This window comes from Parasteatoda tepidariorum, chromosome 2 (genome assembly GCF_043381705.1).
Source record: "Parasteatoda tepidariorum isolate YZ-2023 chromosome 2, CAS_Ptep_4.0, whole genome shotgun sequence".
In the NCBI taxonomy this organism is placed as follows: domain Eukaryota; kingdom Metazoa; phylum Arthropoda; class Arachnida; order Araneae; family Theridiidae; genus Parasteatoda; species Parasteatoda tepidariorum.
In genome coordinates this window covers 9,386,289-9,410,375 of record NC_092205.1, presented here as the reverse complement: position 1 = coordinate 9,410,375, position 24,087 = coordinate 9,386,289, and the positions used below count along the sequence as shown (strand labels likewise).

Here is a 24,087-nt window from a genome sequence, read left to right as displayed (position 1 = left end):
AAGTATACAAAAGCTAGACGTTAAGAACGTATCCAATGAGCGAGCAAAGCGAGCATCGGATTGCGAAGCAATCCGAAATGAACTGCGAAAGCAGTTCCGGGGGTTGGCGAGTGCCAGCGAGCAGGGGGCGAAGCCTCCTAGTAAACAATAAATGTCATGATGGCACTTATGAAGATGAATATAACTGTCACTTATAGTATAGTTACGTGTTGTAAAAGCAACACAAATAAAATGGTATCTCATTCTCTCAATTCTCTCTTTTTTCTTATTCTCTAAGGAAAGAACCAAGACTGGCCATTTGGACTGATATTTTTATTTATTTTGTCCATTTTGTAGTAATTATCAAGTTATAAATTATATAGAACTGAAATTTTTCTCTTAAATACATAGCCAAGTTACATTCAGGCAAAATTAACAGTTGACTGTAAAAGTTTGATTTAAGTTCATTTTTACTCCAGAATCAAAATCTTTAATATTTGTGTTTTTTACTTTAAAAAAATTAAAAGATTTAATTAAAATATTCAACTAAAAATTCCAGTTTTGTAACAAAAAATTACAAAGCTTTTCTTAACAACATTATCGCACTTTACAATTTATTTTTTAAGATAACAATTTGTTTACAGCATTAAAATTCCAACGAAAATTTGTTTAAAATTTATTATCTATAAGGTATTTTAAAGGTGAATATTTGCTTTGTAGCCTGATGCTAACAGGCTCAAATCTCGAAAAAGATATATCTTCGAGATATTTTTTTCTAACTTGTACTTTCTTCAATTTGATAAGGGCTTTATAAGCCGTACGCTGGAATGCACAAAACTACGTATATTTGAGTACAATAAACACCAATAAAATAATTCTTCCATGCTCTCATTTAACAAAATTTGTGACATTTATGACATTCTTTACAAACCATTTGCATTAGCTTACATTTTATTGATTCATGTCATTGTATTGATTATTCTAAAGCAAATAGGTGAAATAAATTTATTTTTATCACTTCCTAACCAAAATAACTATTTAAAAATAATGATTTGCGAGTGATTCTTTAAGAACTTTTCTTGTAAATCAGTCAGATAGTTATAATTTACCTTGTATTTGGATTTTAAAAAAAGGGAACAACACATTAGTGATTTTTCTTTTTTACAATAATTTAAAATATTTTCAAATCATGAGCTTTAAACTTTATATCAAATAATGCTTGTTTTAATTAGTCTAATAAAGAATTAACCTTTTAGAAGAGGCACTATTCTACCCCAGCAGGTAATGGCACCTTTTCTGTTGTACTGGCCCAATGCTAGTTCCATGAAGAAGAGTGGAATACCACCGACTGCCAGCATGATGGTATAAGGAACCAAAAATGCACCTACAACGAAACAGAACTGTTATTTCCATAAAACAACAAAAATCAATATACAGGTTGTAATCAACACACTTAAAGGTTATTAAAAAATTAACTAATTAGAATATGAGAAGTAACAATTCATTTTCAGTGAGGAAAGATAATAAAGAAGAGTTATCCAGGGTGCGTAGCCAAACTCTTAACAAAAAACAAGCACATTCATAGTACTTTTTAAGCACCCTAAAAATATTTTTAAGCACTATATACATTAACAAAATACAAAATAATTTTCAAACACTTTACATGATCATGATAAAATAATCAATTTCTTACAAAGAACTCTTTTTCTTGATCATATTGGCCACCATAAAAAGATCGAGAGATTTTTCGGTTCGATTTCAGAGGGTGGAAAATGAAACCTGAAATTGAGAATGCAGCAGAATTGCACATAAGAGTGCAAGAATCTCACCGAACTCAGCTCAATAGTCACCCCTAAGTATTTCATCAAACATGTACCGATGGCACGCCGAAATGGCTTTTAAAAAAGGGCTTTTTAAGGGCTTTTAAAAAACGAAAATCGAAAATAAGCATCTTTAAGCACTTTAAAAAAAACGCTACGCACCTTATTATCAGTATATCTCATGACCACCATAATATTTCCTCCTCACTCGGGGACGCTGGACCAAAGAATATAGCGAAGTTCTGATTCACGCGCAGATGCATGACCACAACAGAGCTGCTTAACACAAAGAAGTCTACTGTTTCCCATCCTTCACGATAAATGACACCTCTAGATAAACTAAGACACATTCCACGGTTCATTTGATAAAACACAACTCAGCTACAATTTTACTCCAATATCCGTTACCTAACTATTAGTTGGATAACGGCATAAAATAGTTTAGCATACATTTTAAAATTGAATTTAACTGGACTCCAATGTCCAGCTAAATTTAAATTTTTACGGATTTGAAATCATGCTAGTTGTAAATACTTACAAAATCACGAAGTTTTGTTTTCACTCGTTTTTAACCATCAGATAGTTGTAAACGGTTTTAAACTTAAAGAGTGTGGCCTATTAGTAAACTTTAAGGTTAATTGAAAGGACAGTTTGTAGATAGTCATTTTACCGTAACTTATTGAAAATATTAACATTGTACTGAATAAGTATCAATAGAATTAGATATCTTTTGTCTAAATTGATCGTTAAATTATTTCCATTCAAAAAAATGTAGCTAATTTTGAACCAAAAATAATTGCTGACACTTTTTAAAATACTTTAAAAGTTATTAATCTATTTATGCAAATTACTAATTTGTATAATTCTGTACTAAAGGACTGCACACGCTGCACGCTCCACTAACCAACCCAGTAATTGCTTCTTATTTATCATTACTTTTTTTTTTCTTTTTCCGTTCAATTATTTTCACAAAAACTTAGAATATTTTGTAACAAAATATACAAATACTGTAGTAATATTTAAAAACATTTTGTCAATATGTAAATTATTACGAAATTGTGAATTATTACGTGAATTATTATTATATTATTACATGTGACTTATTACATGTGACTTATTACGTGGATTTGAAAAATAATTATCCGAAAAAATTGAACCTGAATATTGATTGTGTAAAGAAGAAATAAATGAAAAGTAATTTTATTCATTAACGTGACTTAAAAAAGTTTAAATAGGTAACAGCTTTTACTTCAGGTAACAGTTTTTATTTCAGTTATAACAGTTTTTATTTTTAAAAAAATCACTGTTAAAGATAAGATTTATATCTGCTATTAAGATTTATATTAACGTTTAATCTCTCCTTTTTTTAATTTTTAAAATCAAATCTAGCGCGAGCTTATAAAATAAAGATCACGGGAGAGAAAAATAACGTTTTCTACGGTAATAAAAAAATAGTCAATATTCAAAAAAAGAAAAGAAAGAAAGAAAGGAATAGAAAAAAAAATTTCTAGAAAAAAGCACTTACAATTGCAAAAATAACTTTTAAACAAATTGCAATTTCGAAAAAAATCGAGTTAAGTTCAAATACAAATGACTCTTTAAGAGAATCGAATTCCACACCCTAATTGCATATCATTGGTTAGCAGATCGTTCCGCATGGTATTTTTTACTACAAGCTTAACAATTAATAATGCTCTATCTAGTTATCAAAAGTTAATTTTTTTTTATTCAATCACACATTTCTCGAAACGTTCTCTCAAATATCAAGTTTACGCAGCAAAACTAAGTGGCCAGCAATAGCGCTTAAGATTTTTTAATACGGCGAATAACAGTTTTAAACGTAAGTTAATCACAAGTTTTTTTTTATAGTTTGGCATTTTTTATATTATAAGCGTCGTTGACCAGTCATTCCAATTCTGAGTTCACGAGTACCAATGTTCAACTCCGTATCCTTGTAATTTTGAGCCCAATCCAGAAGACAAGAGAACTCCTGTAGCAAGTATCGGGTGAAATTTGTCTTCGTGGAGGAGTTTTCGACGAAACTAACCCGAATTTTTTTATGAAACTAATAGTTTTGATGGAACTATTTGGATGTTTAACCATGGTTTTCCTCTCCGTGAAACCATTGCATTACATGTTACATGGAGAGGTAAACCACGGAAATCTCCCACGGTTAGCCTGACGGCAAGGGGACTCTAACCCATTTTGATCTGTCTACCCAATAAGGATATTTTACGTCAGCACTGTGATCAGTGCGCGTGGGTGCAGAATTCATATTGATCAGCCATCACTGAGATCAAACCTGGGTTCGCCTCATTGGGAGGCGAGTGCTCTATCCCCTGAACCTCCATAACTCGTGTTGTTCACTAGGAATAGAAAAAAGAATAAATAAAATGTAGAGCAATTCTTTTTAAAAGGTTCATTTGAAAAGACTGATTCCTTATAACCCGTGCCCCGCGTTTTTAACAGATCTGATCTGAGACGAACACGAATTAATTTTCTTAAAAGATATATGTTGAATATCAAGTGAAACCCAATCGAGCAAAAAAATTAGAAATCAGTGATAAATGTAAGTCAGCGGAAATGCTCATGAATAAGAATGAAATATATGTTTCTCGGCTTTTAATATCTTCCCCCAGTTTGAATGAGTTATTCATTTTACATCCATTTGACTCGACCTCCACCAATTGAGTTTTATTGGCAAAGTTTCTCTTCAAATATAAACACGAGAATAAAGCCTTGAAAGCTCCGAAAGACGATGTTTACAACTGACAAGATTTTATGCCTATACTCTCGTGCAAATGTTCAAATAAAAGCTTTTGTTGGGTTTCTACAAGATAATCGCGAAAAACTTCGATTTTATATCATTTGTAATTCTAGTTTTTAATGGTAGTTGATTGTTTTAACTAAAAAATCAATTTTGATGAATTTTTCTCCCCAACAGAGAGAATGAAAATCGGAGGAATTATGCATAGTCATGTTTTTTTTTTTTTTTCATTAGACGGCATTTTAAAACTAAACTATTCCTTAGAATTCTTTCCAGGTAGGTACTTTTTAAGTTTTCGAAACTTACACTAGATATCAACACAATACACTATGAAATATCCTATTTGCTGCATGGAAATCGTAATGTTTTACAACAAAAATGCAAAATGAGGTGGCTTATCATTACATTACCAGAGTCAACTTGAACAAAAGCTACTCACGCAAATTATAAGTTCTCTCTCTATGTCTATAAATTACTTGTCCAAATATAATTTCCAAGTAGTATTGAAATGCAGTAGTAAAATATATGCCAGGATGTATATGTTGCCCACATTTATTTAGAACTTCATTTTTGGAAGACTATCAGAATAAATACTAGACTAAAATGCATAAGTATAACTAGACTAAAATGCATAAGTATAACTAGACTAAAATGCATTAGTATAACTAGACTAAAATGCATAAGTACAGCTAGACTAAAATGCATCCATACAGATAGAGAGCAATCCAGAAGTACCTACGAAAGCAATTCCGAGGGTTGGCGAGCACAACGACCAGGGGGTGGAGGTCTCCAGTAATTTTAAAAAGATAATTTAAAATTTTCTGCGTTAAAAGCTAATAAGCTGCATTGTCTGGGCTCATAAAAATTTGCAAAAATGGGAACAAGACATTGATTTTGAAACTTTTTAGGTGGAAAAATGTCGCCAAATCGGCAGTTTTTAAAAAAGTTGCTTCAAGTGCAAGGCGCCAAAACTGCGTCTTTTTTCCTTGGCAAAAGAATTTCGAAAAACGTTGTTAATTGATCAAATTCGTCGACAGTCCAGCATTTAAAACAACTGTTTCATTACAATATTACATTTCATGCAAATCAAAGACAATACACTTCTTAACGAAATCTCTAGACGTTTTTTTAGAGATCTCTTTCATCCTAATATCATTCATGGAATTTGCAAAAAGGAGATGAACATTTTTCATCATCATTGATTAATAAATTGTGATGCGAGGATGGATATTTAGAGAAAGATACTCTCATTAGGGATAATGATCCTCAGTCTAATTATAGAACATCCTGAATGAGAGTTCCTTCCTAAGTATAAAAAAATATTAATGAGTGGAAAGTGTCTCTCACAACGAAAACGGTTACTGCAATTGAACTAATTGCTACACACTATAACATAAATGCTTTGCCGATATTTGAAATCGTATGAATGTGCTGTGCGTATAAACTCTTGATAAAAATTATTTATCCCCATTGTTTTTTTTTTATTGGAAATTAAAATAAAGACACTTAGTGTGGTTTTTTTTTTCAATTTTTAAACGTAAGGAGAGCAATATTTATTTTTAAAAATGCAATAATTTTTTTTTTTTTATTTCAAAAATTATTTTTTAGGAAAAATTAAGTTATAAAATTATTAATGAAAACTTTACTACTCACTGGCAAAATGGGTGTTGTTTTGGGTTTACACTATTTAATATTTAAATGTTTTACTCAAATTACTTAGCATACTGTAAGATAATAATTATTGAACTTTGTCTATTCAAAAATAGGAAAGTTATAAAAAAAAAAATTAATATTTTAGGCAGATATTAACATGTGTTGTCATTTATTTAATGATTATAGCTAGACTTTATAAAACTGACAAATTCAGAGATTTGGATGTTTCATTGTTATCAAAAATTAAGCTAAATAAAAACAAAAATATCGTTCAAATAATGAAATTCTCTTTTATTCACAACTCAAGAAGTATTTATGGTTTAAGGACGTGGAACAGAACAAAATTATTATTAAATTATAAAAACAAAATTTTATGTAAATATAAAAGTAATCCTGCCAAAAGTTTTTTTTTATTTGATAAGATGTATTTATACCTTAAAGACAGAAAGTCAAATTGTAAGGAAACTAAAAAATGTAAAATTAAATATTATAAAAATAAACTAATTTTATTGTATTTCATTTATAAAAGTCAAGATGTTTCTATAACATAGAGGCATTGAACCAAAATATCAAAAAAGTGTTAAAATATTAGCTTATACAAATATCATAAAAATAACTTTGCTTGAAAGTGTTTTATCTGTTAAGATATCACTAAAAGTCAAGCTATCAAATGTAAACTTAAATATTGCAAAAATAAACCTGTCTGAAAGCGTTTTCTTTTGTTTGAAATTTTTTTTAAAATAATGTCATCATACTATCGGTAAACAGAACCGAAATATCAAACAACTGTGATAAAAATAAACTTACGCAAATATGAAAATAAATTTACCTAAAAGTGTTTTATTTGCTAAGATATTTCTCAAGTTTATAAACACAAATTCTAACTATAAAATCTAACTATAAATATCAGACTAGAGAGGAAAAAGAGTGTATGTCAAACTATATATAAAATTTGTAAACTATAAAATACAAGTATTATGTTAAATAATAATATCGTGTTAAAAAAGAAGCTTATATTAAATATAAGTTATTATTAAAAACAAAATCTGTGTAAAACGATAAATTTTACATTTTTACATGTGCACATGAAACATTTACAGAAAGAACAATGTGTTAATATTCTGATGGGGTTGTAGACGATTGGAACAATCATGATTATACAAAATAATTTTAAGTAAAAAAAAATTTAGACGGGCTATTAAAATAACAAAGAATGGTGGAAATCAAGGATGAAACGTTAGCTGACATTTATTTCGGTGTTTTTTATGTTTCCTTCTCTTTCCTTTTGCAATTGTCACACAAAGTCGTAATCTCTAATAAAATGTTTGCAATTTTTCAATCCGTTCTAATTCCTTCCTCTTCTTTTATTTAATAAGTTGGAGGCAACTACATAGCTGTAATAATATATTGAGTTTCGTAAGGAAAACCATAATTTATCTTCTTCATTAAAAAGGAGTGCTTGTTATTAATTAAGGAAATGACCCAATATGACAAAACAACATAAAGAAAATATTATCCAAAAACTTTGAAGAACCTACTGTCATTAAAATGGTTAAAGCATCTCGCAACGATCATTTAAAGATTTGATATTCGCATCTCGTAATACCATAGTAAAAAAATATTAAAAAAAATTTCAAAAAATATTACAATGGGATACCTGCAAGTGACGTAGTGTGAGTATCTCGATCTTGATTGGTGGTTGAAACGTGGCATTAGTTTACGTTAGCAACTGTTCTTTCCATTCTATTTCGAGTAAAGCAAGCGCGTCAAATACGAATTCTTTTAAGTGACACATTCTAAATTCTTTCTCAAAGATTTCAATTCTTTCACTATATATTTACCAGAGATTTAACACAAAAACAGGCACCGGTTCATGGGGAACATAAAGCAAATTAATTATGCATCGAAGTTGCCAGATACACAAAACAAAATTATATCACGGTTACAATAAAATACATAAACAAATAATAAATCTAAGTGAAGTAAATGAAGTAGACGAGAAAGAAATATATTTCAACTAATTCGATGTGCAATACGGCTATGTATTTAATTAACTAATCGTGAATTAACATTCTAACTTATGTAAAAAAACTTAGCTTAACTTTAATGCACCATTTTGCTGATAATGATTAATTGGCGCTGACGTCAGAGGTCACATGTGTGGGTATGGGAGGTCCTCTTCTTCTTGAAGTGCAAGTACGTACTTTTGAAAAATGTGAAACAGTAAATCTCAAAACAGTGATAAAATTGTCGTGAATCGCTTTTCAAAGAGTTATTACTCAAACGCGTGAGACGTATTTACCATATTAAAAATATCGGTATTTAAAAAAAATGTGAGAATTCATCGAAAATATTGACTGATTAAAGATCGAAATAGGTCACGAGTTTAGAATGGAATCGACTCAAATTGTGCATATTTTGTTTTCTTACTTCTGGCAGGTCCACCTTTTTAAATAAGTATAGTTACAGGTATTTTGAGATTTAAAATAGTACAGTCAAAGTCAAAACAATATGTTAGTATGATAAACTCGTATTGCTCAAGTAAAAGGGATGTCAAGTAAGAGTGATGTTTTGTTTCTTACGTGTTCATATAGTATCGGTGTGAATTTGTTATTAAATTTTTAGTAAAACATATACTAACATCAAAAAAATATGCTTAATATCTCAATTGTGCCTATATAGAATAATAAATCGAATTAGCAACTTTCTCAAAATCAAACTGCACTTCTTTGCTATTATTCATTTCATCAATGAATTTCCGTAAGGGTTTTTTCGCCAAAGAGAAACGAATTTAAACTGTTAGAATTAACTGTTAATATTATTTAACTGTCGAGAATTTTAAATTTTAATATTAATATAATATTTGAAATATTTTTCAAATATTATTAAATAAAATGAGAAAAAAATAACTATTTGCTAACATTTCTTGTATGGACTTACCTTTGAACAAACGAATTTTTTAATTGTGTGTAAAAATGCTTCAATTTGAAAAATAATTTAATTTATAAAAAAAAAACTTTTTCAATTTTCGTTTCGTTTATTTTTTTTGGTGTAATTGATACGAAATATGATACGCGTTAAATCGATTAGTTTTTTAAATTTTAAAAGGACATTATTAAAAGTTTACGACGCTATGGCGGCCAATATAGGAATGAGACATACAGCAAGGAAAAAGCGGAAAAAAGAATGAAAGGAAGATAACAGATCATTGAATCTTACGTAAATCGCAGCAAGAACAAGGGATGGATCTGTTGTGTGTATTAGTGATTCTTAGAGTCAGCGAATTAATAAATTAGCGTATAGGTGGATGGACGAATGACAATGAATAGACGAATAATTTTATTTACATATAAATAATATATTTGAAAAATATATTCAATATTTTTATATGCAATTAGGTGAATACCCGTTCTTCACACGGGATGAATAAAAAAAAATCAATATGCTCAAAACTGAAAGGCATATAACGACACAATTAAAAAAATTAATGGAAGAAACAGGTGAATGAAATTTTTAGGAGAATTAATGAATTATGGAAAATAACATAAAGTGGCTGCGTCAATTTGACCATCACCCTATCAGTGCGGTTTCTGGTTTCTCAAAAAAAAAAAAAAAATACTTCCATTTCTGAGAAATAGAACACTTTTAGACGGAAAACACAGCAGCCCTTTGCCACTCTATCCCTATCCCTACAAAAAAAATCAAGCTTCAGATTTAAGCCAAATTTTGAAAATAGGAATAAAATTGCTTTTAGGTTTTGGTTATATAATAGATAGAGAGTGAGTCGTGGTGGCTCAGGGTATGGAGCTCGAGTCTCCCAATGAGGTGACCCGGGTTCGAAGACCAGCGATCGCTGGTGGATGCGTACCGATCACAGTACTGACGTAAAATATCCTCATTGATAGACGGATCATGAGTTAAGAGTCCTCTTGCCATCAGGCTAATCGTGGGAGATTTTCACAGTTTTCTTCTCCATGTAACTCAAATGTGGTTTAGTTCTATCGAAAATCCACCGCGAAGGCAAATTTCTTCCAATACTTGATCCAGGAGATACTTGATTCCCTCGTCTTCTGCATTGGGTACAAAATTACAAGGCTACGGAGTTGAAAAATGGTAGTCGTAAACACAAAATTGGGTCGGATGTTCAACGACGGTTATAAAATAAAATACAATAGAGAGAGAAATTTACACTAATCAAAATTTAATATTGTTAAACTTTTTTAAATATTTTGCTGCTCTTAATTTTCCAAGAACCGTTTAGAATATGCTTTATAAAATGACGAAAAAAGATTAACAATCATATAAATTTATGTTTAAATTATTATCAATTTTGGGAGAATAGTGACTCATTCATTTTTTGTTTCTAAAATTTAATATCCCTGTTTGTGATCTGTCTTACAAATTTCAGTTTTGCTGATTACTTTAATATTCTTTTACATTTATTTCTGAATTGGGTTTAAAATGTGTTAAATATAAATATTAAACAAAACTATTTTGTATAATACAGCTTCATTTTTGTGAAATTAATGCAGCTGCCTGCATCTCAACGCAGAAAGTGATATGATACTGGAACATTTCTAAGTTGTTAAAAGAATTAGTACTTTTTTTAAAAAAAAAAACATTTTTAAATTATTCCTGATTTTTGATATTTTTCAAATTTTTTCTGTCTTTATTCATTTTTGTATTACAAGCTGAAACAAAATCAGAACTTTCCACGCTGTTCCATACATAAAATACTATCAGCTTTTGAAGTTAATGGTGATCTTCATATTCCAAAATTCCTATTAAAAACTTAATTTGTTTTAGATAAAATTCTCTCTTTTATGTGAAACTAAAGTTGATTTCTCTGCTCCAATATTTCAAGAAAAATCAGTTATTTCATATTTTTAAGCAGTTGTCTTATCATTCTGTTTCAATTGTAAATGTTGTTATTAAATTTGTCATGAAATATAATAATGATTTTTTGCCATTAGTATCTGTGAATTTTTCTGGGTTTTTTTTTTCTGCGTATTTAAATGCGTTTGGTTGAAACATTTTTTTTAAAAATTCAAACTGTTCCGTTGAAATTATTTGTGATTTTGTAAAAATTAAAGAGTAAGTTAATATGCATTTTTTTTACTAAATACACAATGGTCTACTAAATACTGAAGCAGCAAAATTATAAAACCAATTATTCGCGAGGGCTTAGTGGTTAAAGATTTGAGCTGTCGTTGCGAATATGGAGTTTGGTGAGTGGCTTGAAATCCAACCAACTTAAGAGATTGATGGATACCAGCCATTTTGGAATATAAAGACGGTCGGTGCGTATTCCTAACCAAATTGTCATTATCATACTGTTGGTTACTATATGGTGGAGACAACCTCCATTGACCTCCAGCCCACAAATAGGTGTTGAAGGGAATAATTTACTTTATAACTAATTTTTATTTTTAAATGTTATTGGTTAATGTGATCAATTTCGCTAATTCTTTACTAATTTTTTTCCTTTCTTCCCACCTGCTTTTTTAAATGTGCCCAGTTTAAACATAAATCAAAACTATGAAACTATTCCAAGTGAAATGCTGTTAGTTTTTGCAGGAATTGTTATTTACGTATTCAAAATCCAGTCAATAATTTATTTTTATTGGAATACGTTTAAAACAGTTATTGGTTAAACTTTATTATTGTGTCAGTTAAATTAAGATTTTATGTATATTGTTCCCTTAAGTTTTTATTTCTGTATGTTTAAATTTGCGATAGAGAAACAAAAGTTACATACTTTAAAGTATAAATCAATTGGAGAAAAAGAACATAATAGCATTGAGCCGCCTGATATTACTTTAAGACAGTAGTCTAATTAATTTTTTTTTGCTTTAGATAAAATTAAAAATTGAGTGTGAAATTAAAAATTTATGCACTTTAAGGTAAAGTCCTCAAACATGGGTGCTTTCAGATGTATTTTGACCTGATAATTTTGTGTGATAATAAATTTAAACAATTGCATTTTTAAGCAGAAAATCAAAAGTTTTTTTTTTTTTTTAAATTCTCTAGGAACAGGTCACGTTGAAAATATATTGTATATCATCAAGTATCGGATACCTTTAAAAACGATTAAAAAGAAAATCTCAAGCAAAACATTATTTACTTGAGTCACAAGCATAAAATAAGTCTTGTTTTGAAAGAACTTCTGAGTATAAAACAAATTTTTAGTTACGAAATCTGTCTAAATTTATCAAAGGCCTGTAATTCTTAGAGTCATAAAAATTCCTATTATCCTTCAACATTATTTTTTTTAAAATTATCTTAATATCTTTTCTAAATGTCCAAAAAATTAATGTATCATATTATTGATTACACAACGCGAAAAATTACCTATGTAATAATTAAATTATTAAATGATATTGTATAATAACAAAATATTAAAAACTTAATTTATTGATATATTTTTAGTTAATTACTATTTTGACTGTTTTCAAAAACAACGGCGCGATTTCAAATAAGGGAACACAAATTTATGCGCCATAGTCCCGAGTGAAGAAGTTACGGTACTGTAAGAATTTACGAATAAAAACTATTTCAGCTGTTTTTACGACAACATAAATATTAATGAAAGATATTTCTTTCCATTGAATCTCACTTAATTTTGTGTTTTTATAAATTTCTGGCATTTTGCCTTGGTTAAACTGTGCGAATTCGACAGTTCGAAATTAACAAATAGTTTTAAAAAAAGAATATTAGTAATTTTCCAATTTAATTTAAAACATTCAATTTTAATATGCAAATTTTAATAGGAAAAAATAGCAACTTGGGTTGAGTTTAGTGCTGTTTTAGTAATTAGGTAAACTCACTTGTTTAATTAAATTTAACGAGTAGAATTATTTTGTTTTCTTAACTTTTATAATATATTTTAGTAACAAATAATACTTAAAAAAAAATAACTGTTTTATTTTAATGATATTTTATTTTTTATCATAGTTCAAATCCATTGCTTTGTAATTTTGAACTCTACTCAGAAGGCTAGGAAACTCCTGGATCAAGAATTGAGATAAATTATGATTCTTGGTCGACATTTTAATGGAACTAACTCCCATTTGCTTCACAGGGAAAATAACCCCGGTTACCCCGACAGCAAGGGGATTCTAACCCATGACCCCTCTCGATATTTTTAATCAGCACTGTGGCCTGTGTGAGCGGTCGAGGGTAGAATTCGTATCCACCTGCTCCTGCTAGAAGTTGAATCCGGATTGAGTTCTCTATCTGCTGAGCCACCGTGCCTCTTCATTTTAGTAATTGAAAATACATAAAAATAATGTAAAAAATGCTTAATAATAAATTCATGCACCAGTAACAAAATAGTTGTATTGAATACCAGGTGCATAACCATATACTAAAGTATGTAACACTTTTATACAAATCAGGATCCTGCTTGGATTTAGCTCTAAAAATGAATTGGGAAAACAGTGAGACATTCATACAAATCTGAATCACATTTAATCTTGGTTTAGAATATAAATTGTGAAGAAAGTGCTACAGATCTGATCTTTAAAACAAAAATTGATGGATAATATTTAATTGCTATTATTATAACAGAAAAGTTTGTTTATCAATTTTAGCTACAATGAGAAGTAACTAAAGGAAGACTAATTTACATTTGTTTGTTTTTTGTTTTTTTACTTTGTAATTTAGTAACATAAATAAAAAACATCATTATGGAAAAGTCAGTATATTAATTGTTGCTACAATGAGGAGTAAATGAAAAATTCATTTGATTTTTTTAAATAAATTGAAATTCGATAATAATAAATAAATAGAGAATATCTTAAAACTTAATTACAAAAAAGTCAGTGTTTTTACGACTTCAGTGAGATTTAACTGAAAGGAAGATTCATTTCCATTTCCTATTCTTCTTAAAATCTACTAAGATTAAATACAAGGTATCTAAAAACGTATTTAAATAAAGTAAATGTTTTTCCACTACAGTGGAAAGACTAATATAAAATTAATAACATTAAATCGAGATTATCTTACAAACACATTAAAATAGAAAAGTTAGTGTTTTTTTTCGCTACTGTAGGAATTAACAAAAAAAATCCACTTGATTTTTTTTAAAAATTTAATTGAAATCTACACTACAAAAAATTTTGGATCAAATTACCGTAAAAAATACTGGCTCTCAGGGTGTCGGTACTTTTTACCGTAAAATCCATTTTTACCGGAACATGTTATCGTACAAAACACATGATGCATCGTGATTCTTACAAAAATAATTATCGTAAAATCACTGAATCAGTCTAATTAAATAAATATTACTGTAAAAATCATGGTATAATATTTTACGGTGAAAATAGATTTTTGGCTAAGATGGATTTTATGGATGATGCGCTCAAAATGCCGGTACTTTATACCGTAATTTTTTACAGTGTACTAAGAATAAATAAATGACATCTTAAAACAGACTGAAATAGTAAAGCTAGTATTTTTGACCACAATGTAAGTAACTAGAAATTATTTTCATTTTGTTCTCTATTTGGAATTCTCTTATATTGAATAAAACACAACACATTAAAATCGAAGAGTTCAAGTGTTAGTTGCAACAACGAGTAATCAATAATGATAAGATTTAATTGCAACTTCTTTCAATATTTCTCCTTTTTCACTACTTCAAATTTAAAAGAAAAACATTAATAAATATTTTTTTCAAATTTATACAACAAAAAAGCATTCACTTACCTCCTCCATTTTTGTAACAAAGGTAAGGAAATCTCCAAACATTTGCCAAATCAACTGCAAAACCAATAACAGACAGTAAAAAATCAGCTTTTTTGCCCCATGTTTCTCTAGTGTTATCTGTATCGACATCTTGTCCTGGTGCAGAGGGTACTATAGTCGCGTTTCTTGTACTGGTCATCACAATCGTTTCTGACATTTTTAAAATTTCACTAATTTCAAACTTTTATTATAAAAACAAACTAAGCAAACACTTTTTGTCTATATCACATTTGTGTTCTTTCCTTGTGCACAAACTGCGATTCAATTTTAGCATTTTTATAAAGTCCATTCTGTACTATTTTTCAAAAAAAAAAAAAATGCTATGAAGTAATTTATAAAGATGGAAAAAAAAAGGTTCAGTCATTTATCGATTATGAAAAGATTCCATTTATGTTCAGCAAAAAAATAGTATGTAAGGTAATTAAAAGCTTTTTTTTTTCATTCAACTCTTATCAATTTTAAATTAATTTTTTAAAACTGATTCAATTTTTGTGTGCCAAAGAATGAAGTAGTAATGCACGGTCATAAATTCCTCGTAATCATATTGTTGTCAAAGAAGCATAGTCATAAAATTTTACAGAAATTTGAAGAAACTGAAAAATACATCACTTTTCTGATTCAAAAAGATTATTTTTCTTTCACAGAGCATAAAATAAATAAATTCAAGTAAACTAATAATAACAATATTTTTTTTTTTACTTTTAATATAAATTTTACCTAATATTCTAACATTTTTTTAAGTAATTTTTTTTAACTTTTTGGAAATGAGAACTTTTTACTATTAATCTTTATCAAACTTAATTTTTTAAATATCTGAACAGTATCCAATTGGGAAGACCGATGAAACTTTCTCCAACTGAAGATGATTCCGCAAACTGTTTCCAAAAATCTCGGGTGTAAATTTTGTCTTATCCTTACGCATAAAAGAAAATGATGAAGAAGATGATATTAATAATAATTCCTGGACGTCCATTGGCTCGTTGCAACAAGTTACTGCTTTTCTTTCCACCCTTCTACCTTCTTAGAAGCAAATCGTTTGCGCGCGCACGTCATGACGAACACAACTCATAAAAGTAACGAGAAAAAGTTCTTTAAGATCCAAAAGATCTTAACGATCATTTGGAATAAAAGAATTTTCTTTTTTTTCTCACGTTTTGATGCTTTGAGCATCTCCCTCCTTAAAAAAACGATAAAGTAAAACAAAATTAAACAGTAGCTTTTCGAATTTTTAAAAATCAAGGAATACAACAATCGAATGAAAAGTAAAAATTGCAGAATTTATTACCTTTCATTGAAAAGCGACAGTCATTGTTTAGACAATGTTTTATTATGTCCGCTAATAAATTTGTTTTTCTATGATAAATGTGAACCGCATTTGACATTTAGTTGACAAAAAAGCAATTTTTACGTTATGGTTGTTCTTTAATAGAATTTTTCGTTTTCTCTATGTTTTTTTTTTACTAATTTCTCTCACTATTCTTAAATTATTTGAAGGTGATTGTGAAAGAACTTAGTTAATTTTTTGTAATTGAAAGAAGATGAAAGAATCATGAACTTCCTAATTTATCGATATGCTACAGTTAAAGTAATAAATTTGATTAATAACTGGGATTTTTAATGATATTCATGTTTTTTTTAGTAAATGTGATAAATTATTCACATTCATTACGTAAACCAGTAATTATTAATAAATATCAATGAACCGTGAAGGATCAGGGGCTAGAGTGTTCGCTTTCCTTTGAGGTGAACCGGGTTCGAAACCCAGCGATGACTGGTCGATACGAATTCCGCATCCGTCTTGCACCGAGCACAGTGCTGACGTAAAATATCCTCAGTGGTAGACGAATCACGGGTTAGAGTCCCCTTGTCGACACTCTAACCTCTGAAGGTTTTCGTGGTTTTCCAATCCATATAACGCAAATGCCATAAAAAAAGTCCTCCATGAAGGCAAATTTTTATCAATACTTGATCCTGGAGTTCCCTTGCCTTCTGGATTGGATCCAAAATTACAAGGCTGAGTTGAACATTAGTAGTTGTAAACCCAAAATTGGGTCGGTTGTTCAACTGCGGTTAAATTAAAACAAAATAAATGACAACTGAATTCAGCCAGTGTGTTCACTAGGCAGAATTTATTGAAACCTCAACTCTAACATAATTTTAGATCTGAGTGCTATCTATCGTTATTGAGATTAGTAGAATTAATACAATGAGATACCTGCAAGTGACGGTATCTCAATCCTGATTGGTTGTTGAAAAGTGGCATTTATTTACGTTAGCAACTGTTCTTTCCATTCGATTTCGAGTAAGCCAAGTCAATCAATTCTCTTATGTGACACATTCGAAATTCTTTCATAAAGATTCTTTCTCAAAGATTTCTATTCTTTCACTATATATTTACACAGAGACTTAACACAAAGACAAGCACAAAGCCACGTGGAACATAAACAAAACTAATAATGCATCGAAGCTGCCAGGTACGCAAAACAAAAATATACTATTATGATTACAATAAAGTACATAGACAAATAATAAATCTAGTTTAAGTAAAAGAAGTAGACGAGAAAGTATTACATTTCAACTAATTCGATGTGAGATACGGCTTTTAACAATCTAACTTAGGTAGAATAAGCCATTTTGCTGATAAAGAGTAGCTAGTGCTGACGTCATAGGTAACATGTGTGGGTATGGGAAGTCTTCTTCTTGAAGTGCAAGATCCCAATTAAGGATTACATGAAATACGAATTTTTAATAAGTTTAATTTAAGATGAATTTTTAATAAGTACATTTTAAATAATAAGTTATGCAGTAAATAAGTTACGTTACTAAATAAGTTCAACTTTAATATTTTCAACTTCCAACTTAAAGTTGGTTTCGTTTCTATCTGATAACTTGAGAAATAAAAATGCTTCTGAATGCTTTGATACTGAATGCTGAACTTTGCAACTGAAATGGTTTTGTAGACTGCGTACCTCAAATTTAAAGTTTATTGTTAGCGGAGTGGGTTCGTGACCCAACAGTATATGTAAATCTAAAAACTAAAAAGTTTAATGCAACATTAGTTTTAATAAGATTTAGGCGATTCGGATAAATTGAATGATATAATTTTTGAAATTTAGGAAAGTTAATGCAAAAAATGTCATCAATATATCGACAACATAAAAAATTGCGATTAATTTTGTTAATATATATATATATAAGTTCAAAATGTAGAGAAAACATGGAAAAAATTACAGAACAATGAAAAAAGGGGGGAAAGAAAAATAATAATAAAAATAACAAGAAACCAGAGGAAAAAAATTTATAAAAATCAGAAGTTTGGATTTTTATAAATTTTTNATATTATATTATATAGAAGTAAGCTAAACTTTTTAATTTTTTAATCAATTAAAAAGTAGATTTCTTGTAATTTAAAAAAGTAATGTAAGTGAAAAATTCTGTAGTGTTGTAAAATTAATGGAGGTGGACACAAGCCCCTTAACCCCCTCGTCACTACACCTAAGCAGAAAGGAAAAAAATTATAATTTACAAAAATGAACTTAAAAATGGGTTACTTCCATTGTTCTTAGTTAGCACTGAAGGGAACATGTGAGTTCTGTTAATAATTTAATTTGTTGTCATTTAATTTTGAATTTAATGATTTAACAATGTTGATGATTTAATCTTAAACTTTTTTTCAGCGAATGTAATATTTTGTTTCTAATACTCGAGAATAATGAAACAAATCTTATTTTGTTCCATTATTCTCGAAAATCTTTTTTAATAATATTCGGCTACAACTATACACTTGGACCATCTATATTTCTTTAATCTTTTAGACAACCACTATGCCATCGATTTCGACAGTTTCAAAGACATGTTTTATATAGCGAACGACAATGGCTAGAATCCTTTTGTTCGAGCAGAAAAGGTTAAAAAAAGAAGAGATTTTTTTTTCTTCCCCATCAACTCTTTATAGTTTTCTTTCCCTTTCTATTTATTTTCATCGAATCGTAAAAATCAGTCATGACGTCATAAACATAAATGAATCATACCTTTTTCTGACAGAATTTAGAATAAAAAAAATTCTGGTGGGTTATTTAACGAATACAATACTGAACGAAACAGGCAACGCATTGTAATTTCTCGAATGAAATAGCATTTGAGTAGGGCGTTATAATACTTGAAAGGATTGACAGTAAATTATTTATAAAACATTGATCATTTGCAAACAGTAGTTATAAAATGACGCATATTTTAAAATCAGCTTCATTCAAATTTAAACTTCTATGCCTATTTATATATTAGTTTTTATCATGTTTGAATTTTAATAAAAATAAAACTTTATTTTTACATTTAATCAGAATATATTTCTTTACATCATTAAAATATTTCAAAATAAAATAAATCTGGATACTTAAAAACAAATAAATATTTATTATTTTGACCTATTTATTTATTAATTTTAATCCCCGTTCGAGTTCTAATAAAAAGATAATTTTATTTTTACTCTTATTCAGGAAAGATTTCTTTACAGTGTTAAAATATTTCAATGATTTATTTATTTCAATGATTTATGATTTATTTATTTTGCAGTATTTCTTAATTTATTTTTATCCTGTTTGAATTCTAATAAAAGGATAACTTTCCTTATATTGTAAAAATATTTCACAATAAAATTATACATGAATACTTAAATATTAATAAATATCAAATGTTTATTTATTTTCACCTTTTTATTAAATTTTTTTTTATCATTTTAATAAAAAAATAACTTCATTTTTATATTAATTCAGAATAGATTTCTTTTAACATTGTCAAAATATTTTAAAATAAAACAAATCTGAATACTTAAAATTAAATAAATAAATATCGATGCATAAATTATAAAAAAGTTAACAAAAAACTTTTTTTTAAAAAAATAATTGATAACAAATTTTTTTAATAATTTATCAATTACTTTTTAACATTTAAAAACATTTTTCCAGGTAATTGTTACTTTTTTTTAAGAAATACTTCTTTTGCAAAATAAGGCTTGCACCTTAAACTTGGCTACTTTCCAATGAAATATAACGAATCTAAAACGGCTGTATTATAACTCAACTCAATACAAAATACCAATTATAAGTTACATGCATTGCCTATAATGAAACATTTTCCTTATAACGAAATTTTAGTCAATTTTGTAAGATTCCTGATGGTTAAAAAAAAAGTTCCTAATCACTCAGAGGGCAAAATATTCAGAAAAAATTAATTAGGTTGTCATAACATTACGCATGGCAAATGCGATGTGTGTGATAAAATATTCAATGCAATGTGTAAATCGCCATACTTTTCTTGACGACAATGATGCTTAATCAATGTTGGTAATATGCATTAGTTGAAATAAAAAAAATAAGCTATGTATATTTGAAATTTGTTATGGGGAAACTCAGAAAATCGTTCTACACCGATGACGCTAAATTAAAATGAAAAATAGTACGGCTTTTATAAGAGTTCTACAAAGGGTTTTCCATTGCTTCAAAGAATATTTTTTCCAGTGGTAGCAAAGATAGTGTATTAATACTTAATTGTACTTATCGGATCAGAATTAAGAATTTTTATTAAGTACACGCATACAGGGGCAGCAGCACACGCATACGAAAAATTATGGAAACACTTCTATACTGACTCATAATTACATATTTCACAAGAAAAACTTAGAGCATCATTTTTTAACTTTAGAAGTATTAAGATTATGCGATTTCTCATCAATAAAGTTTAACGCTTTCAGAGACTTGAGGGACCGACAATAAATTACAAATGGAAAATAGTGTTTTAGAACACCCTAAGCCAAAAATATACAATAAGCCTGTAACAATATTTTTTGTCACGACAAGCAATAATTGCACCAAATTTCCTAAACCTATCTTAAATATTCATAGAGATATGGACATTTTTCAAAAAACTAATTTTTTTTGTCCAACGTTTTTTATTATATAATTGCAGAAATATTCCATAAATTTAAACAAAACGTTTCGAATAATTCTCAATTAATAACAAAAATATCATTTTTTTAAAAAAATATGTATTAAAAATCTCGCAATATTTGAGCATTTAAAATAATCCTTTCATACTGAGCATGCGCCGGAAACATTTCAAAAAATTTCATAATTTTGTTCCGACTCGTATTTGGTAACATAGGAAAAAAATCCAATTTAAATATTTGAAAAATATAAAAGTTTCTACCAATTGTCTCAGTAGTTTCTGTAAATTTTGAAAGAAAGGTATGAAAAACAAGGGGTTTCTCACAAATTATATTTTGTACGATTAACTAAGATTTCTTAAAAATGACATCGGCATAATATAGGACTATCCCCTATTAAGTATTTATTTCACATGTTTTATTTCCTTATACCATTACATTTTGACCGTCATTGTAGAGGGTATTGTATTATCATTTGTTATTAAATCCTATTTTATGATAAGAAATGAAATTTATGGAAAACCCCTTATCAGTTAAAGTTTTCTTAAAGTACGAAAGCTTCTTGGAAAATTCCTAGAAAATTCTTTAAATTTTCATGATATTCAAATGTGATTTATCAAATGCGATTCACAACGAAATTATAAAAATAAAAAATTTTGTTATTCGCGCATGCGCTACAAGAAGGATTAGTTTAAATACTCATATCTAGCTCAATTTGTAATGAATTTTTTTCATATTTTAAAATGTTTTAATTATTAATTAAAAATAACTCAAAAATTTTGCCAAATTTTATAAAATGTTTCTGCATTTTGAGTAAAGAAACGTAAGGCAAAAAAATTAGTTTTTAATAAAAATGTCCATATTTCCATGAATATTTAAGCTAGGACAAACTAAGGTAAACAACGTTTAAGAGCACAAAAATATTTATAAATGCAAGTGAAATTTATAAATATTTTTGTGCTCTTAAACGTTGTTTACCTTAGTTTATATTTTAGCACAAAGGTCGCCTACTTGTGTATTTAAGCTAGGGTTACAAAAATTTGTGCAGTTATTGCACAACCAAAGTAATTAATACAAAATAACCAAATATAAAATAACCATAATTGAAATAACCAAAGTAATTAATACAAGTTACAAGTTTATAACTATATTTTTAGACATATGGCGCTTAAAAATATTTTTTTCAAAAATTTAATGTCGATTTTATTTTTAATTTGTCGATTTCTTTTTAAAATTTATTGTCGTAATTTATTGGCCATCCCTCAAACTTCCAAAAGTTTTACACTTTCTCTTTCATCGCGGCAATGACGTGGTTTTGTCCCACCCTCTGAGTTTAGAGTTCCCCCGCAGCAGTAAAATTAAAACACACTATTTCTTTTAAAACTTAATTATTTTACTATAAAAAATAATAACAATTACAATCAATAACTACATTCACTAATACACAACAATAGAGTAAAGCGAGTATTCTTAGAAGACGAGTTATCTCGTTCGTCGCGATGAAAGAATTAAACTTAATTGATATGCATGAGAGATCGCATTAACTAATCAATTCTAAAGTTTTAAAATAAATCTCTAAGTATTTCTTGATAAATGTGAATAAAATGAGTTAGTATAGGAGTGTTTCAAAATTTTGTCAAACCCCGATTCATATACATTCTGCATTTTCTATACAGATAATTGAATTAATAGTCAAAACAATTTGGGAGAAAAAATCAGTTGAATAGTTCTTGAGAAACAAATATTTAAAAATAGATACTTTACTTCTCGAATAAGCGTTCCTTTTTTCTTTTTTACATAGATAGATACCCGATTATATTGAGATAGAGAAATATGCACAAAGTCAAATTAAGGATTTGAAGGGGGAGTCAAAACTTCTGACAGTACGCCCGAAATATAGGGGGTAGCCGCAATTTGGGAAATATGATCCCAATAGTGTTGTAAGAAGAACGGTCCAAAGTTTGAATCTNTTTTTTTTTTTTTTTTTTTTTTTTTTTTTTTGCGATTTTTACCATATTTTTAGAATTTTTTTAAACGAGTTGAAAACTTTTTGCGGCACAATTAAGAAATCGTTTATCCAAAGCCAATTAAACGCAAAGAATAGTTTTTGGTATAGATTTATTGTGTCTTATTAATTTTTTAATAACAGTCAAAGAAATTTTGTATTGTAAGGTAGACAATTTTTTACTCCGTTTCAAAGAATATACTTTTATGTATAAAAATACAAAATTTGCGGGAAATCGGTCGAATAGTTCCTGGGAAATCGAATTTTAAAAAAGAAATGTGAATCTAAGAAATCCAGAAATCTAAAGCCGTCGTAAAAAAAAATTGTTTATTCAGAGAACATGTGTTTTGGGGCCTGATTTCGTAACTTAAAATATTGTCTGCGCTAATTAATTAGCATATTTTGCACCCCCTTGAGCCATAAAAATTGAGACCTAGAACGTGAAATTCTGATTAAAAGTTATTCAGGGTGAGCACTATACATTTTCAGCACTATGCAAGCTATGGGCAAAATTATTTATGCAAAAAAATTTTGAGAATATCTAGTTTACTTCTCTTATTTATACACTCTCAAGTGTGAAGTTTTTGGACTTTAATGAAGTCTTAAAAATATATAACGAAAAATTATTAAGATAAATATTTATTACACATACAAAAAAAATAATACATCATATATATACATGTGAAATTTATTTTCACGTCTAACACTCAACATACCACCAACCAATCAAGAAACAGTTTCTAAGGGTTCCTGTAATGGAACTGCTCTTAGTTTTAACAAACGCATCGAAAAAATAAAATTATCACATAATTTAAATAAACAAACACTATTTTTAAGTAGATATTCAAGTATAGTTCCAACTGAAATATGTACCATACTACAATAGACCGTTACATGAAAGTATGTGAAATTCTAAGGTGCCCCCTCCGTATGATGTTTCTATTGGAGATATATGAACGTAAACACAATATCAGTTTATTTGTTGACCTCCTCCCACGGCAAACCTCGAATTACTGATTCAGTCTACAGGATATGTAAGAAAGTTTAAAAATGATCAAACATCTCGAGAAATAAACATCATCAGATCAAAAACGTGAGAATAGACGTATTCAATATCTTTAAAAGCTCCAATGATACCTAACACGATCTTCCTACTGGTGGGATTAAGCGCAGG

The 24,087-nt window shown here is 28.4% G+C and overlaps 1 protein-coding gene across 1 annotated transcript in view; it reads right to left on the bottom strand.

The window, feature by feature from the left end:
• Nucleotides 1-15,990, bottom strand: part of LOC107446382 (Sodium-dependent dopamine transporter) — an 86,164-nt gene extending 70,174 nt beyond the window's left edge. The window contains exons 1-2 of the mRNA XM_043044543.2: nucleotides 14,929-15,990; nucleotides 1,229-1,363 (exon numbers count right to left, since the gene is read on the bottom strand). Coding sequence (XP_042900477.1) covers nucleotides 1,229-1,363; nucleotides 14,929-15,124 — 331 coding nt within the window. The 5' untranslated portion in view covers nucleotides 15,125-15,990. The remainder of the gene's footprint in view (nucleotides 1-1,228; nucleotides 1,364-14,928) is intronic.
• Between the last annotated feature and the right edge of the window lie 8,097 nt (nucleotides 15,991-24,087).